Raw genomic sequence first — 15,198 nt, 5'->3', positions numbered from 1 at the left:
GAATATCCCTTTCTATGCCCCCCATCCACCCTTCTACTCGACATCCCAGCATTCGGGAAAGCTGCTGCAACACAACCATATACTTAAAGCCTGAATTGCAACTAGATTAGCAAAGATTGGACGACTGGAGCACCGTTAAGAAGAGCATCCAGCAAAAACCTACCGGAAGCCTGTATGCTATATCGATGTTCCCGGTGGTCAGCCGCTGCCTCGTGTGGTGATCGAAGCCTTGGCCAGCCCGGAGCAGAGGCAGAGGTGCGTCGCAGCTGCCACTGTGTGAGTCTCCCGCCTGACAGACTTCGCCCCCGAGCTCCCAGGCTGTGATATTGGGCTCGGCAGGGGGAATACGCAAAGCCCGCCCCCCCTCCCCTGCCGCCGTGGTGCCTGTTGTAGTGGGGGCTGCAGAGGGGGTGCGTGAGTCCGTTCTGCTGCTCACTTAAGCGTACACCCGAAGCTCCGCTGCTGCAGCTGCGAGGTGAGTCTCCAGCTTGCCGGTCACCGCCCGAGCTCCCTGGATTGCGAGGGTTGAGCTCGAGTCGCAGCGATGAGCGCTCCTCACCGCCCTCCCGGCTGCTGCGATCCCGGCTGCTGGGATGGCTTGAGGCCGACCCGCTGCGCTTTGGGGCCGTTTTTACAGCGCTAGTGTCAGCAGCGTGCGGCATGACGGCCCGTCACCGTTCCGGTGAGTGAACGAGCGTCTCGAGCTCGGAGCGTCCCGCCGGATCTCTCGCAACTGTGGGGCCCAACTCGACAAGGTTCGGTGGCTCTCATTGATTTCCTGGGGTCGAGGGTTGCTCCCCCCCTCCCCTCTTTGTGCCCTGATTCCCTGTTCTACGAGGAGTCCGGGGTGTGGGGGCTACCGACTCTGCGAGACACTGCAGAACGAGTTGTGATGGCTTTGGCCTGCCCGCAGGTGCTGCCAGCTCTTCAGGATTCTGCGTATGTGGATTTGTGGCTGCCAAGTGACCCTGACCTGTTTGGGGACTCTTTTTGGGCTGTTGTTGCACATGCTTGGGCGCCCACTTTGTTTTTGGTCTGTTGGTGTTGATGTTTAACTGACTTATCGTCCCCCTACCTTCAGATCTGAAGATGGCGCCCCCTTCCCTGGGCTCGATTCTCTGCAGGTCATGAATATAGAAAGGGGTCTACCCCTCACCAAACCTATGGCGTCCATCTTGGAATGGGCACTCACTACATTTATTCCCACATTCACTTATGGTGGCCATCTTGGGGTGGGTCCCCCAGTGGTCATATATTCCCACACCTGGCCCTGCTACATGTGCCCCAATACCACACATTGTGCGGTGGTTATCCCATCTCATATGATGGTTCACGAACTGCCTGCCTTGCTTGACACCCAGATAAAGTGGTAATTCCTTTCTAGAGACTGCTTCTATTCATCATGGGCCAACCCCTGGTCTCTTAGCCCTAGATAAATCTGGACCTTCTGAAACTATTCGACCCTAAGGAACCCGAGGGGCGTCGCTAGCAATTAGAGATTCCCATGCCTGCGACACTTGGTATTCTTACACCTCCGATGGTGGGGGCCGAACTCTACCCAGCCGCCTGCTTACCCACACCTCCTATGTGCGCTGAGAGGACGGTTGCCAATATGGAGCCTAAACTTCCGATCCTCTTTTCGCCCAGCCTGGAACCGACTTGTCACAACGCATTCCAAATCAGATATCCCCCAAACTTATCTAAAAATGCGGCAAAAAACTTCAAACATAGACTACTTAAATCACATCCGGGAACCCTCATCTCGGACCCCTACTTCTCTATCAGAAAGGGTGCTACCATAAATGACCTCATCTTCTACACTAAACGTCATGCTCAATGATGGAAGGCCATTTACTCTCTGCTCAAGATCTCCACTTCCCTGAAAACGCCACATGGTCTCAGATTGATAGTGGCGCTCTCCGCGGATTACAGAGCTGAAGCCACCATCTCCCTCTACAAAAATGGAACCATTCTTATAAAAGCCTCCGACCGCAATCTAATGTTATTTGACACATTTTTACCCACCATCTTGAATACAGTGGCTAGCGTCTATCCCGCCCATAGCGGAAGGGCGGGACCCTCAGCGGTCCCCCAGCACTCGCAGACTCTATCCCCAACCTCGACACCACCACCCGCTGATCCCACATCTGCCTCGATGGACCCCTCTTCCTACCCTAACTCCTAAAAACAACTCCCTCGCAATGCCTGCTTTGAACGAGCTGTGCCAGTACAGTCATCTCGCAAACCCTCCTGCTCCCCCCTTTAGCGTTAACTAGCCCTAACCCCCCTAGCTCCATTGTGGACAACACTGCCCTGATTCTCCCCAAATCGCCTTCCTCCAGCCCAACTCACACTCCCATCAGGCTCCCACCGGCCTCCAGTGGTCTCTATCCATCTTTCCCCTCCTCCCCTATCCTACCCATCCTCCAGAGCTTGCAGCGCCACTTCCCAGAATCCCTCCCCTTGGGGCACATTCAGTCGCCTACTGCCCTACCTACCCCCGACCTCACTAGCTCCTCCCCTTCCATACCCATTCCGAGCGTGCAGTTTCACTGCCCAGAATATTTGCCCGCTGGGCTCATCCAGTTGCCTACCGCCCTTATTTCCCCTGACCTCACTAGCTCCTCCTCTAGCTTATCCACTCCGAGCGGGCAGTTCCACTGTCCAGAATCTCTTCCCGCTGGACACATGCAGTCTCCACCCGCCCTACTTTCCCCCCGACTTCACTAGTTCTCTCCCGCTCCGGGGACCGTGCCTCCCAATCCCATTCACACACCTCATTGGAAGGCCGCCTGAGCGAGATAGCACCCTGCCTACAACAACTTAAGACAGAGGTCCGCAGTCTACAACACATCACTAAGGCCTTGTCTGCAAACTCCAGTCCAAGCTGCACCACCACAAAAAATCACCATCTCCGCTCGCTCCATGATTGCGGGCATTTGGGGCTCCCTCCCTCCCTTGACACACGGAGGTCACCGTCTCATGTCTCCCACATACCTCATAGGTGGGCCTCCGCTCCGCTCCTTAATGACCCTGCTCGTCCCACCAGATGCAGAGCCTCCCTGTCTGATACAGATATTCATTCTCTCCTACATATTTATGTTCCAGCTCACCCACCCTCCATAGCAAACTTGCAACAAATTGAATCCATCCCCACGGATCCCTTCAGGGAACCTAGGCCTAACACCAGAACCTTAAATGAGAACAACCTCACGCGAGTCACCACCACGCTACCCGCTCCAATGGACGCCATCATTAGTCTTAAATGCGTGCTCTTAAATTGTAGATTAAACACGCTGCTAAACACGCTGCGGACACTGCTGACCTCACCCTGGCACAGGATCTTGACCTTGTTAATGCTGACGGAAACCTGGCTTAATGACTCAGCTACCCCCTTCCTGGACCTCTTAATACCTCCCAACTATGCTATCATTACGTTGGACAGATCCTTAGGGCAAGGTGGAGGCATTGCATGTTTACTTCGGAGCAATCTTACAGTGAAGGTACAACAGACTGACCTTCTGCCGTCCTGTGAATACCTATGCATTGAAGTGAATGGGGGCAACAATCACTCCTGCAAACTACACACATTTTACCACCCCTCTCGTGACAACCTTCCCTTCACAGAACAGATCATGGACATTATTTTAGCCAATGTAGACTTCCACGGATGCCAAATCTTCCAGGGAGATTTCAACCTCCATTGGAATGATGTAAACAATGTGGTGGTCAATAGCCTTAAATCCTTCCTTCTTGACCTCAACCTAATCCAAATCCAAGACAGCCCCATGCATATCAAAGGAGCTACCTTAGATCTCGTCATTGGTAAGCCCAACTCCATCCTCCTGGATTCTATCCTCCTGTGTGATTGGACAGATCACTATTGCATCACCTTCCGTATCCTGGATTTGGTAAGAACAAGTAAAGCCCAGCCCAAGAACCCAAAACAGTTGAAAAGATGCCTACGAAACATCGATCCACATGATCTGACTGCTCTCTGTGATAAAATCCTGCCCCCACCACCGAACATGTCGGATGTCCACGACATTACGGCCCATTATAATCACGCAATGCTGAATGTACCAGACTCGGTCGCTCCACTACAGCTCAAAAGAATATCCTCTAAACCCTCCAAACCATGGTTTACCGATAGTCTTAATTCAGAAAGAAGAAACCCAAGACTTGATGAAAGGCTGTGGCGGTTCAATCCATCCCTTGAGCATCTCTACCACCTAAGAGCCCTGAGAAGCACCTATAATAAACGCATCAGATGCTGGAAGGCCACCTTTTTCAGAATTCAGTTAGACCAAGCAAAAAAATGTCCAAAAAAACTGTTCAAACTCATCAAGTCCCAAGCCAATATTCATCCGAACTCCACATCACTGGGTCAAGGGACATTGCCCAACTGCGAAGAATTCGCAAATTTCTTCACAGATAAGACCATTAAGATTGAAACTGAATTACGATCGGCCTGTCATCACCTGTTGATCAGTCCACTAACTCCCCAATGCCCTCCTGGTAGGGATTTCATGGTCCCGGCGCAACCACACCTCCCCAAAAACAATGACTCTTGGAGTCTCTTCCAAAACTTGGAAGAATGCGCTATACGCAAAACACTGTCGACTCTGAAACCTTCCAACCACTACAATGACCCGTTGCCATCTAACCTTTTCCCAGAAGTTAGATCTTCCCTACTAACATTGTGGACTACGATAGTCAATGCATCACTGCGGCAAGGTGCTATTCCACATTGCCTAAAAATGGGTCAAGTCACTCCGATTTTAAAGAAACCTACTGCAGATCCCTTGGACCTTCATAACTTCCGCCCAATCTCCAACATCCCCACCTTAGCAAAGCTCCTGAAGAAATGTGTGCTTGCCTAACTCAGCAACCATATCAACCATTTCCAACTCCTGGACCAATGCCAATCTGGTTTCCGCTCGGCCATAGCACAGAGTCGGCCCTAACGCACATGGTCGATGACGCATTAAGAATGCTGGACCAAAATGAGTCGTGCCTACTGATCCTTCACTGTCAAACATGATACTCTAATTGACCTCCTGGAACACAGGATGGGGTTGCCTGGACCTGTGCTTAATTGGTTCTCTTTGTTCCTCTTGAATAGATCCCATTGCTTCAAGGTGAACCAATCCCTATCCCATCCTGCACCGGTTTAGCTGGGGATTCCCCAAGGTCAGCACTCTCTCCCACGCTCTTTAACTTGTTCATGGAGCCTCTAACAGAAATGCTGAAATTATCCAGCATTCACTATCACATGTATGCGGACGATACTCAATTATACCTGAAGATCGCCTCCCCTGAGGACATTCAGTCCCTCAATTCAGTCCTACTGGAAACACAAAGCTGGCTGACACGTAACCATCTGAAACTTAATGCTCTAAAAAACAGAATTCCTTGGGGCGTGGCTTGACGAGCCAAGATGGTGGACGCACCTTGAGAGTGCTCCTGGATCCCTCCGCCATCCGCCCGTAATCCTTATGCTAATTTGGCCATCTAGACTTGAAACTCGGTGTTCACCCACCGCTGCATCATTGGCTGTGCCCTGGGAGTGCGGGACCTCGAGTTTCATCACCCCGCCGCAGCAATCCGGCTGGCCGTGCTTCGCGGCCAAGATGGCAACTACCTCGTCCTGATCGCGACACAGGCTGCCTTCGGGGTGCTCCACCCGGCCCGATATCATCTGCTGAATTGCCCGGAAGAGTTTGCTGGCCTGGGGGGGCACTCACTTCTTCCCCAGCCTCCTGGTCTCCCCTGCTGACGTTGGAGGGGGTGGACCTGGTGAGTGGTATCCTGAGGACCTGCTCTGGGGACAGTTCTCCCCGCCTGCGCCCCGGCCTCCCTCAGAGGCCGCGACGTTGGCTGTCACATTGGACAGCGGGGGCTGGAGAAGAGTGGCTGCCGCCTCCTACGCACCGCGCGGCCTTTGAAGGCCCAACGACCCGGCCCAAGGCGGTGCTTTCTCCCCTTCTTCCTGCCTCCTGGTCCCCCCTGTCGGCACTGGGAGGAGCGGGCCCGGTGTGCTGGAAATCCGCAGCCTTCTCCAGGGACGTGGTGCCTGCTTGTGCCCCGGCATCCCCCAGCCGTGTGGCTGCGCCATCAGCTGCCACACCGGGCAGCGGGGGTTGAAGGACAGTGGTTGTTGCCCCCTGCGCAACACGGGGTTTGTGAAGACTCGGGGGCCCGGTATCCGGACAACTGGGCGGAGGAGGGGGCCTCTAGGCTGCGGACTTGCCCCGAGGAAGCTGCCGGCCTGGGGCGGTGTCTGCTCCTTTCTTCCCACCTTCTGGATTCCCCTGTCGGCGCTGGAGGGAGCGGGCCCGGTGGACTGAGAATTCGTGGCCTACCCCTGTGGCTTGGTACCCGTTTGTGCTCTGGCCTCTCCCAGCAGCGTGGCCGTGACATCGGCTGCAGCATCAGGCAGCAGGGACTAGAGGACGGCGACTGCCACCTCCCGTGAACCGCTAGGTGCCTGATGACCCCGGCACCGAGGAGCGGCGGAGCCTACAGTGGGTGAGTCCCGGCGACAGAGGGGGTCCGGGGACAGTTGCTGGGAGCCCCCTGTGCGTGCGGGACGCCAGATGGGGTGGGGGCCGGCTTTGAGCAGCTCTACTCGCTATCAGGCCTGATCGGATCTCCCTTTTCCCCCCTCTGGGCTGTGCAATATCTGAACCGGCCCCCCCAGGCCCGGTAGACAATTCGAGGGGACGCTCCGTGGCACGCAGCAGTCCCTGGGCTGTGGGTGGCTCCAGGGTGGGCATCGGCCACATAAATCGAGCGGCGAGAAGCCCGTGAGTGGACCTATCAAGTGTTTTCCTGGCCCCCCCGGCTTACCGCCACTTATTTGAAGTAAGCTCTGGACCCGGTGGGAAGGGGACCCCCTCCATGCTGTGCCCAATATCCTGAGTCTGTTTCGCCATCACCTGCGACCAAAACTCCGACAACAGGGACTCTCGGCCACGCACATCGGGCAGTGCTCGGCTGCGAGTGAGGGCTTCCATCGTGGGCCCCCGTCCTGTGTATCCTGGATCCCCGGTTCATCATACTGGGACGGAGGTTCGGGAGTGGCCCCCCTCCCCACACCATTGTACGCTGGAGTTGTGACCCACAGGGGTGCGGCCAACTGTTGGCTTCTCGGCTCCTACCCCATCTCAGCGCTCCGTGACAAAGTTGGGCGGCGGTGGATTTGATTGTGCGTCCCCTTCGTTCTGGCTGCTTCCTCCACTTGCCCTTGGCCTATCTGAACCACCAGACCCCTGCTGTGGGGGTTACCGGAGAGGAGTCTGGGACTATACAGCCCCGCGGAGTGTTACCATGGGCAGAACTGATAGATCAGCGAAGACCCCTGCCACCCAAACAAAAATTGAGAGCACTCAATATCCAGTACCGGCTCCTTTTCCCGGCACGCCTGAGAGTGGTGTTCGCTAACAAAACCTCCTACTGAGGTCTGCGCCTGGGCAATGGAGGAGCACCCCCTGCGGACCGGCAACTGGACTTCGCACCTGGGGAGGCGGACGGTGGACTCTTCCTTCCCGCGCCTTTCGCTCCCCAGCCTCAATGCAACCGCCCCCGCAGGCGCCGCAGGCAGAGACGTGTCCGGTCGGACTCCCCGCCGGGCCACTCCGACAACCAATAATGCTCTCTGAAGAATATTCGGCCGGGAGGCATTCCGGCTCCTCCGGCCGCCTGGTCCGTGGTAGGTGCTGCACCCCGGCCTTCTCTGCTTGATCTTCCAGACACGGACCTCTTGAGTAGTCCGACGCTCCCGAGAGACCCGGCCTGAACTCGTCCCTGCCTGCCAGGCTTAGCTCCGCAGCCGGGGACTGTGTTTAGACTCCTGTAATTTTCTTCTTCCAGATGGACTCGTTTATATACATCCTGTCATGAGGAGGGGTCCTCCATGCTTCCCCATTACCAAGCGTTCTAGTTTGGTCTTTGTTTCACTTGTTTATTGTTAGGGCGACAGATGCTTCCGTTCCTGAAGTGTAGGGTGGGGGGTGGGGATGGGGAAATGGGACCGTTGTCCAGTATTCTTTGTTTATTTTTGTTTTCTTTGTTCTTTAGTTTTGTCACACCAGCCCTCACACGGCACCCAGATTCGCACCCGGTGGGATACGCAGACTTCCCTCTGGACACTATACTAGGCCCTCAGGTGTCCCTTCTTGATGCAGGGCCTCCCTTTGGGATTCTATTGTCACACCACCGCACCCTACCAACATGCCTGACACACCTCTACTAAGCACTTGTCTGTGCATCATGTCCTGGAATGTTAACGGCCTCCCGAACCATTTTAAGCGCATGGCGGTCTTGCGCTATGCACAACGCCTTGGGGTGGACATATTACTGTTACAAGAGACACATCTGATGGGTAATCACTGCCCCTTTTTATCACGCTATGGCTACAATAGGACTTGGCACTCGGGGTTTACTCGGGGATCCTGAGGGGTGGCGATCCTGGTGAAACGTTCTCTTCCCCTTGTTACTGTGCGGACAACCCTTGATGCCCAGGGCACCTTTGTGGCCCTCAGAGGCACACTAAACAGTAGCCCCATCAATCTTGTGTCGCTCTCTTCCCCTCCTTCAATGTGAACAACGACACTAGCCAAATCCGCTGACTTCCTGGCATCCCCATCTCTGGGTCCCACTTTCCTCGGGGCGACTTTAAAGCAATCTCCTCACCTGACCTTGATGCGACCGGTCCCCCTCCCCTAGTAGAATCACACAGGCGAAGCAGCTGACTACCTGGTCCTAGTCGTTAGGTCTGTGCTATGCATGGCGTATATGGCACCCACATTCTAAACAGTTTACACACACTTCGGCGGCGCATCACACACAGGCACGCATTGATGCCATCTTTGTTCCATCAACGTACTGCCACATGATTCAGGATGTCGCTATCCTCCCACGGGGTATCTCCGACCACTCCCCGGTAACAAATCGCACGCTCCCCCTCCCCCCCCCCGCCTGTTGCGGCAAACATGGACTCAATGCTTGGTTCCTCCAAGACAAGGAGTCTCGGAAGGTGGTGGGACGGGAACTCAGAAACTATTTTCTCTCTAACGACGGATCTGTCTCCTCACCGGGCGTCCTGTGGGAAGCGGGCAATTCCACGATCAGTGGGGTCGCCAGGGACTGCGCCTCGAGCATGCCTCCATCCAATCCACAGATGCCCCTGATGCACAACTTCTTGCCCAGCTCCGGTCAGAAATCAAGCAGTTGTCGCTGGACGCGGCAAAACTCCTTTGGCGCTCATCCGTGGCCAGGGTATATAGTTGGGGCGACAAAAATGGCTCTCTCCTCCATCGCCCTTGCCACATATCCTAGGGCGAACCGCATATTTCCCGAAATTGTGGCGCTGGATTCCTCGATGTGTTGTTCCCCAGAGGAGATGGCCCGTGCCTTTGCATCCTACTACCATCAACTGTATGAGGCTCGATCTCCATCCCTTTCTCTCGCAGAAATGCTGGAGGTCGAGGGTGGCCACCTTCCCAGCTTGGATCCCAATAGTCAAGAAGATCTTGACCGCCCCATCAAACATGAGGAGATTGGGGAAGCAATTGCCCTTATTTCTTCAGGCAAGACACCGGGCCCGGACAGCCTCCCTCAAGAGTACTACATGCAGTCGAGATATTCTCACCCTCCCATCTTGCGGGACTGTTCCGGGAGAAAGTTGAAAAGGACTTCTTGTCACGGGAGACAGACATGGGCACCATTGTGGTTCTTCCTAAGTCCCAGCCGCTCTCGACACGATGTGCAGATTACCGCCCTATCTCTCTCATTAATACCGAGGTTAAATTGTTCGCCGCGATCCTCGCCAAGCGACTCAAACCCCACTTGTCCACGTTGGTTCATCCTGACCAATGCGGGTTCATGCCCTCACGCAGCACCAAAGCAAAAGACACACAATTGATGGACGGAATGCACAACCAATCAAAACATTCACCCCCAGCCAAGAGATCTGGGTTAAATCCATAATTCTTTTGCTCACCATGCCACCCCAGTTTAGACCTGGCCATATGCAAATCAGTCTTGACCCTGTGCCTCATGGGAACAGTCCAGCCCGAACTGCCAAGCCAGGTCCTACCTGGACCGGAAACAAGCATCCTAGGACCGGTTTTGGGGTTTCACCCCTCTTCAGCCAAGATAGCTTGATTCCAGTGGCCCAGTGAGCCCAGGACCCACGTCTGGGCATACCTGGGGCACTTAGGGTGAGAAAGCAAAAGACACACAATTGATGGACGGAATGCAGAACAAATCAAAACATTCAACCCCAGTCAAGATATCTGGGTTAAATCCATCATTCTTTTGCTCACCATGCCACCCCAGTTTAGACCTGGCCATATGCAAATCAGCCTTGACCCTGTGCCTCATGGTAACAGTCCAGCCTGAACTGCCAAGCCAGGTCCTCCCTGGACCGGAAACAAGCATCCTAGGACCGGTTTCACGCGGCACCAGGCACTGTCCCCGTAGATTGCTATCAGCTTGGCCCACCGACATCTCCTCACCCCATATCTTGCGATTCTTCTTGTGGATTTTGAGAAGGCCTTCGACTCGGTGGATTGGGTTTTTTTAGAGGATGTTGTGGACAAGATGGGACTAGGTACCCGCTTTCGTGCCATGGTCAAGGTTCTTTACGCCTTTCCTCGGGCTAGTGTCCTGGTGAACGGGGTTCTGTCAGAGCCTTTTCCGGTTTGCAGGGGAACAAGACAGGGTTGTCCCCTTTCCCCCCTGCTCTTTGCCTTGGTGATAGAGCCTTTGGCATCCCTGATGCGGTCATGCAAGCATGTGCGGGGCTGGGTGTGGCCCATCACCAAATCAGACAAAATTGCACTCTACGCAGATGACATCCTCATCTACTTAGCAGATCCCGCCCGGTCAGGCCCCCGTTGTCTCCGCATTCTGCATTCCTTCGAACGGGCCTCTGGCCTCCAGTTGAACCCTGAGAAGTCTGTTCTAGTTCCCCTCCACCTGTCCCGCGAATGTTTTGATTGGCAATCCAATATTCCTCTTTGCCGCCAATCCTTCAAATACCTGGGAATATGGCTGACGTTTCTCCCTGAGCTCAGCTGGGCCCTTAACGTCACTCCTCTGGTGAAACGGGCCAAGGCGGACCTCCAGAAGTGGCAGTCGTTGTCCCTGAACCCTATGGGGAGGGTCGCCCTATTTAAAATGATGGTGCTCCCCTGCTTCCTCTATGTTCTCCAAAACACCCCTGTGGCTTGCCCAGGGCCTGGTTTCGCGAACTCGTTAGCATGGCCAACAAGTTTTAGTGGGGGAAAGGTAGGGCCCGGCTGGCACTCAATGTCTGCAGGATTTCCTCGTTTGATGGGGGTCAGGGGATGACCCATCTCTATTTGTATTATCTGGCCACGCGATTTCTCTCCATACATTATTGGTTCAATGGGGGATGGTTTGACCCGGCTTACAGGCTCGAGGTCGGGGAATTGGGCCTCACCAGGATTCAAGCCATGTTGTACGGGGCCCCTATCCCTTTGCGCCTACCAGAGGTGATGCGCTCAGTGTTGCTGGCCTGGCGGCCTGCACTGTAGCACACCAAATGGACACACACACTGACACAATGTACGCCCTTGTGGCAGGGGACCTGGCTCAAAGAAGTTAGCGAGCTGCAGGGTTTCAGGGCTTGGGACCTTATAGGTATCTCACAATTAGGCGATGTGTGGGTGGGGGATCACATGCGTTCCTTCGGATACCTCCAAAGCAGATATTCCCTGCATCAATCACAATTCTATAGGTATTTGCAATTGCATCATGCCCTACACACGCACCTTACAACAGGTACACATCTTCCTGATCACAGCCCACCTGAGGCTCAGATTATGTTTGGGGATTTAGGGAATGGTGGCATCTCCCGCATTTACCACACACTGATCAACAATACTCCCACTTCCTTCACTGTCAAACATGATACTCTAATTGACCTCCTGGAACACAGGATGGGGTTGCCTGGACCTGTGCTTAATTGGTTCTCTTTGTTCCTCTTGAATAGATCCCATTGCTTCAAGGTGAACCAATCCCTATCCCATCCTGCACCGGTTTAGCTGGGGATTCCCCAAGGTCAGCACTCTCTCCCACGCTCTTTAACTTGTTCATGGAGCCTCTAACAGAAATGCTGAAATTATCCAGCATTCACTATCACATGTATGCGGACGATACTCAATTATACCTGAAGATCGCCTCCCCTGAGGACATTCAGTCCCTCAATTCAGTCCTACTGGAAACACAAAGCTGGCTGACACGTAACCATCTGAAACTTAATGCTCTAAAAAACAGAATTCCTTGGGGCGTGGCTTGACGAGCCAAGATGGTGGACGCACCTTGAGAGTGCTCCTGGATCCCTCCGCCATCCGCCCGTAATCCTTATGCTAATTTGGCCATCTAGACTTGAAACTCGGTGTTCACCCACCGCTGCATCATTGGCTGTGCCCTGGGAGTGCGGGACCTCGAGTTTCATCACCCCGCCGCAGCAATCCGGCTGGCCGTGCTTCGCGGCCAAGATGGCAACTACCTCGTCCTGATCGCGGCACAGGCTGCCTTCGGGGTGCTCCACCCGGCCCGATATCATCTGCTGAATTGCCCGGAAGAGTTTGCTGGCCTGGGGGGGCACTCACTTCTTCCCCCGCCTCCTGGTCTCCCCTGCTGACGTTGGAGGGGGTGGACCTGGTGAGTGGTATCCTGAGGACCTGCTCTGGGGACAGTTCTCCCCGCCTGCGCCCCGGCCTCCCTCAGAGGCCGCGACGTTGGCTGTCACATTGGACAGCGGGGGCTGGAGAAGAGTGGCTGCCGCCTCCTACGCACCGCGCGGCCTTTGAAGGCCCAACGACCCGGCCCAAGGCGGTGCTTTCTCCCCTTCTTCCTGCCTCCTGGTCCCCCCTGTCGGCACTGGGAGGAGCGGGCCCGGTGTGCTGGAAATCCGCAGCCTTCTCCAGGGACGTGGTGCCTGCTTGTGCCCCGGCATCCCCCAGCCGTGTGGCTGCGCCATCAGCTGCCACACCGGGCAGCGGGGGTTGAAGGACAGTGGTTGTTGCCCCCTGCGCAACACGGGGTTTGTGAAGACTCGGGGGCCCGGTATCCGGACAACTGGGCGGAGGAGGGGGCCTCTAGGCTGCGGACTTGCCCCGAGGAAGCTGCCGGCCTGGGGCGGTGTCTGCTCCTTTCTTCCCACCTTCTGGATTCCCCTGTCGGCGCTGGAGGGAGCGGGCCCGGTGGACTGAGAATTCGTGGCCTACCCCTGTGGCTTGGTACCCGTTTGTGCTCTGGCCTCTCCCAGCAGCGTGGCCGTGACATCGGCTGCAGCATCAGGCAGCAGGGACTAGAGGACGGCGACTGCCACCTCCCGTGAACCGCTAGGTGCCTGATGACCCCGGCACCGAGGAGCGGCGGAGCCTACAGTGGGTGAGTCCCGGCGACAGAGGGGGTCCGGGGACAGTTGCTGGGAGCCCCCTGTGCGTGCGGGACGCCAGATGGGGTGGGGGCCGGCTTTGAGCAGCTCTACTCGCTATCAGGCCTGATCGGATCTCCCTTTTCCCCCCTCTGGGCTGTGCAATATCTGAACCGGCCCCCCCAGGCCCGGTAGACAATTCGAGGGGACGCTCCGTGGCACGCAGCAGTCCCTGGGCTGTGGGTGGCTCCAGGGTGGGCATCGGCCACATAAATCGAGCGGCGAGAAGCCCGTGAGTGGACCTATCAAGTGTTTTCCTGGCCCCCCCGGCTTACCGCCACTTATTTGAAGTAAGCTCTGGACCCGGTGGGAAGGGGACCCCCTCCCTGCTGTGCCCAATATCCTGAGTCTGTTTCGCCATCACCTGCGACCAAAACTCCGACAACAGGGACTCTCGGCCACGCACATCGGGCAGTGCTCGGCTGCGAGTGAGGGCTTCCATCGTGGGCCCCCGTCCTGTGTATCCTGGATCCCCGGTTCATCATACTGGGACGGAGGTTCGGGAGTGGCCCCCCTCCCCACACCATTGTACGCTGGAGTTGTGACCCACAGGGGTGCGGCCGACTGTTGGCTTCTCGGCTCCTACCCCATCTCAGCGCTCCGTGACAAAGTTGGGCGGCGGTGGATTTGATTGTGCGTCCCCTTCGTTCTGGCTGCTTCCTCCACTTGCCCTTGGCCTATCTGAACCACCAGACCCCTGCTGTGGGGGTTACCGGAGAGGAGTCTGGGACTATACAGCCCCGCGGAGTGTTACCATGGGCAGAACTGATAGATCAGCGAAGACCCCTGCCACCCAAACAAAAATTGAGAGCACTCAATATCCAGTACCGGCTCCTTTTCCCGGCACGCCTGAGAGTGGTGTTCGCTAACAAAACCTCCTACTGAGGTCTGCGCCTGGGCAATGGAGGAGCACCCCCTGCGGACCGGCAACTGGACTTCGCACCTGGGGAGGCGGACGGTGGACTCTTCCTTCCCGCGCCTTTCGCTCCCCAGCCTCAATGCAACCGCCCCCGCAGGCGCCGCAGGCAGAGACGTGTCCGGTCGGACTCCCCGCCGGGCCACTCCGACAACCAATAATGCTCTCTGAAGAATATTCGGCCGGGAGGCATTCCGGCTCCTCCGGCCGCCTGGTCCGTGGTAGGTGCTGCACCCCGGCCTTCTCTGCTTGATCTTCCAGACACGGACCTCTTGAGTAGTCCGACGCTCCCGAGAGACCCGGCCTGAACTCGTCCCTGCCTGCCAGGCTTAGCTCCGCAGCCGGGGACTGTGTTTAGACTCCTGTAATTTTCTTCTTCCAGATGGACTCGTTTATATACATCCTGTCATGAGGAGGGGTCCTCCATGCTTCCCCATTACCAAGCGTTCTAGTTTGGTCTTTGTTTCACTTGTTTATTGTTAGGGCGACAGATGCTTCCGTTCCTGAAGTGTAGGGTGGGGGGTGGGGATGGGGAAATGGGACCGTTGTCCAGTATTCTTTGTTTATTTTTGTTTTCTTTGTTCTTTAGTTTTGTCACACCAGCCCTCACACGGCACCCAGATTCGCACCCGGTGGGATACGCAGACTTCCCTCTGGACACTATACTAGGCCCTCAGGTGTCCCTTCTTGATGCAGGGCCTCCCTTTGGGATTCTATTGTCACACCACCGCACCCTACCAACATGCCTGACACACCTCTACTAAGCACTTGTCTGTGCATCATGTCCTGGAATGTTAACGGCCTC

The 15,198-nt window shown here is 55.8% G+C and overlaps 1 protein-coding gene across 1 annotated transcript in view; it reads right to left on the bottom strand.

The window, feature by feature from the left end:
- Window positions 1-15,198, bottom strand: part of LOC146861102 (lanosterol synthase-like) — a 202,556-nt gene that overhangs the window by 146,187 nt on the left and 41,171 nt on the right. The window contains exons 4-8 of the mRNA XM_085645161.1: window positions 15,122-15,139; window positions 13,864-13,912; window positions 11,586-11,605; window positions 6,984-6,994; window positions 2,693-2,706 (exon numbers count right to left, since the gene is read on the bottom strand). Coding sequence (XP_085501287.1) covers window positions 2,693-2,706; window positions 6,984-6,994; window positions 11,586-11,605; window positions 13,864-13,912; window positions 15,122-15,139 — 112 coding nt within the window. The remainder of the gene's footprint in view (window positions 1-2,692; window positions 2,707-6,983; window positions 6,995-11,585; window positions 11,606-13,863; window positions 13,913-15,121; window positions 15,140-15,198) is intronic.

The sequence above is a fragment of the Triturus cristatus genome, chromosome 3_1 (assembly GCF_964204655.1).
Source record: "Triturus cristatus chromosome 3_1, aTriCri1.1, whole genome shotgun sequence".
Taxonomy (NCBI): domain Eukaryota; kingdom Metazoa; phylum Chordata; class Amphibia; order Caudata; family Salamandridae; genus Triturus; species Triturus cristatus.
Note: the sequence above shows the minus strand (reverse complement) of the source record. Positions and strands in the feature narration are given on the sequence as shown.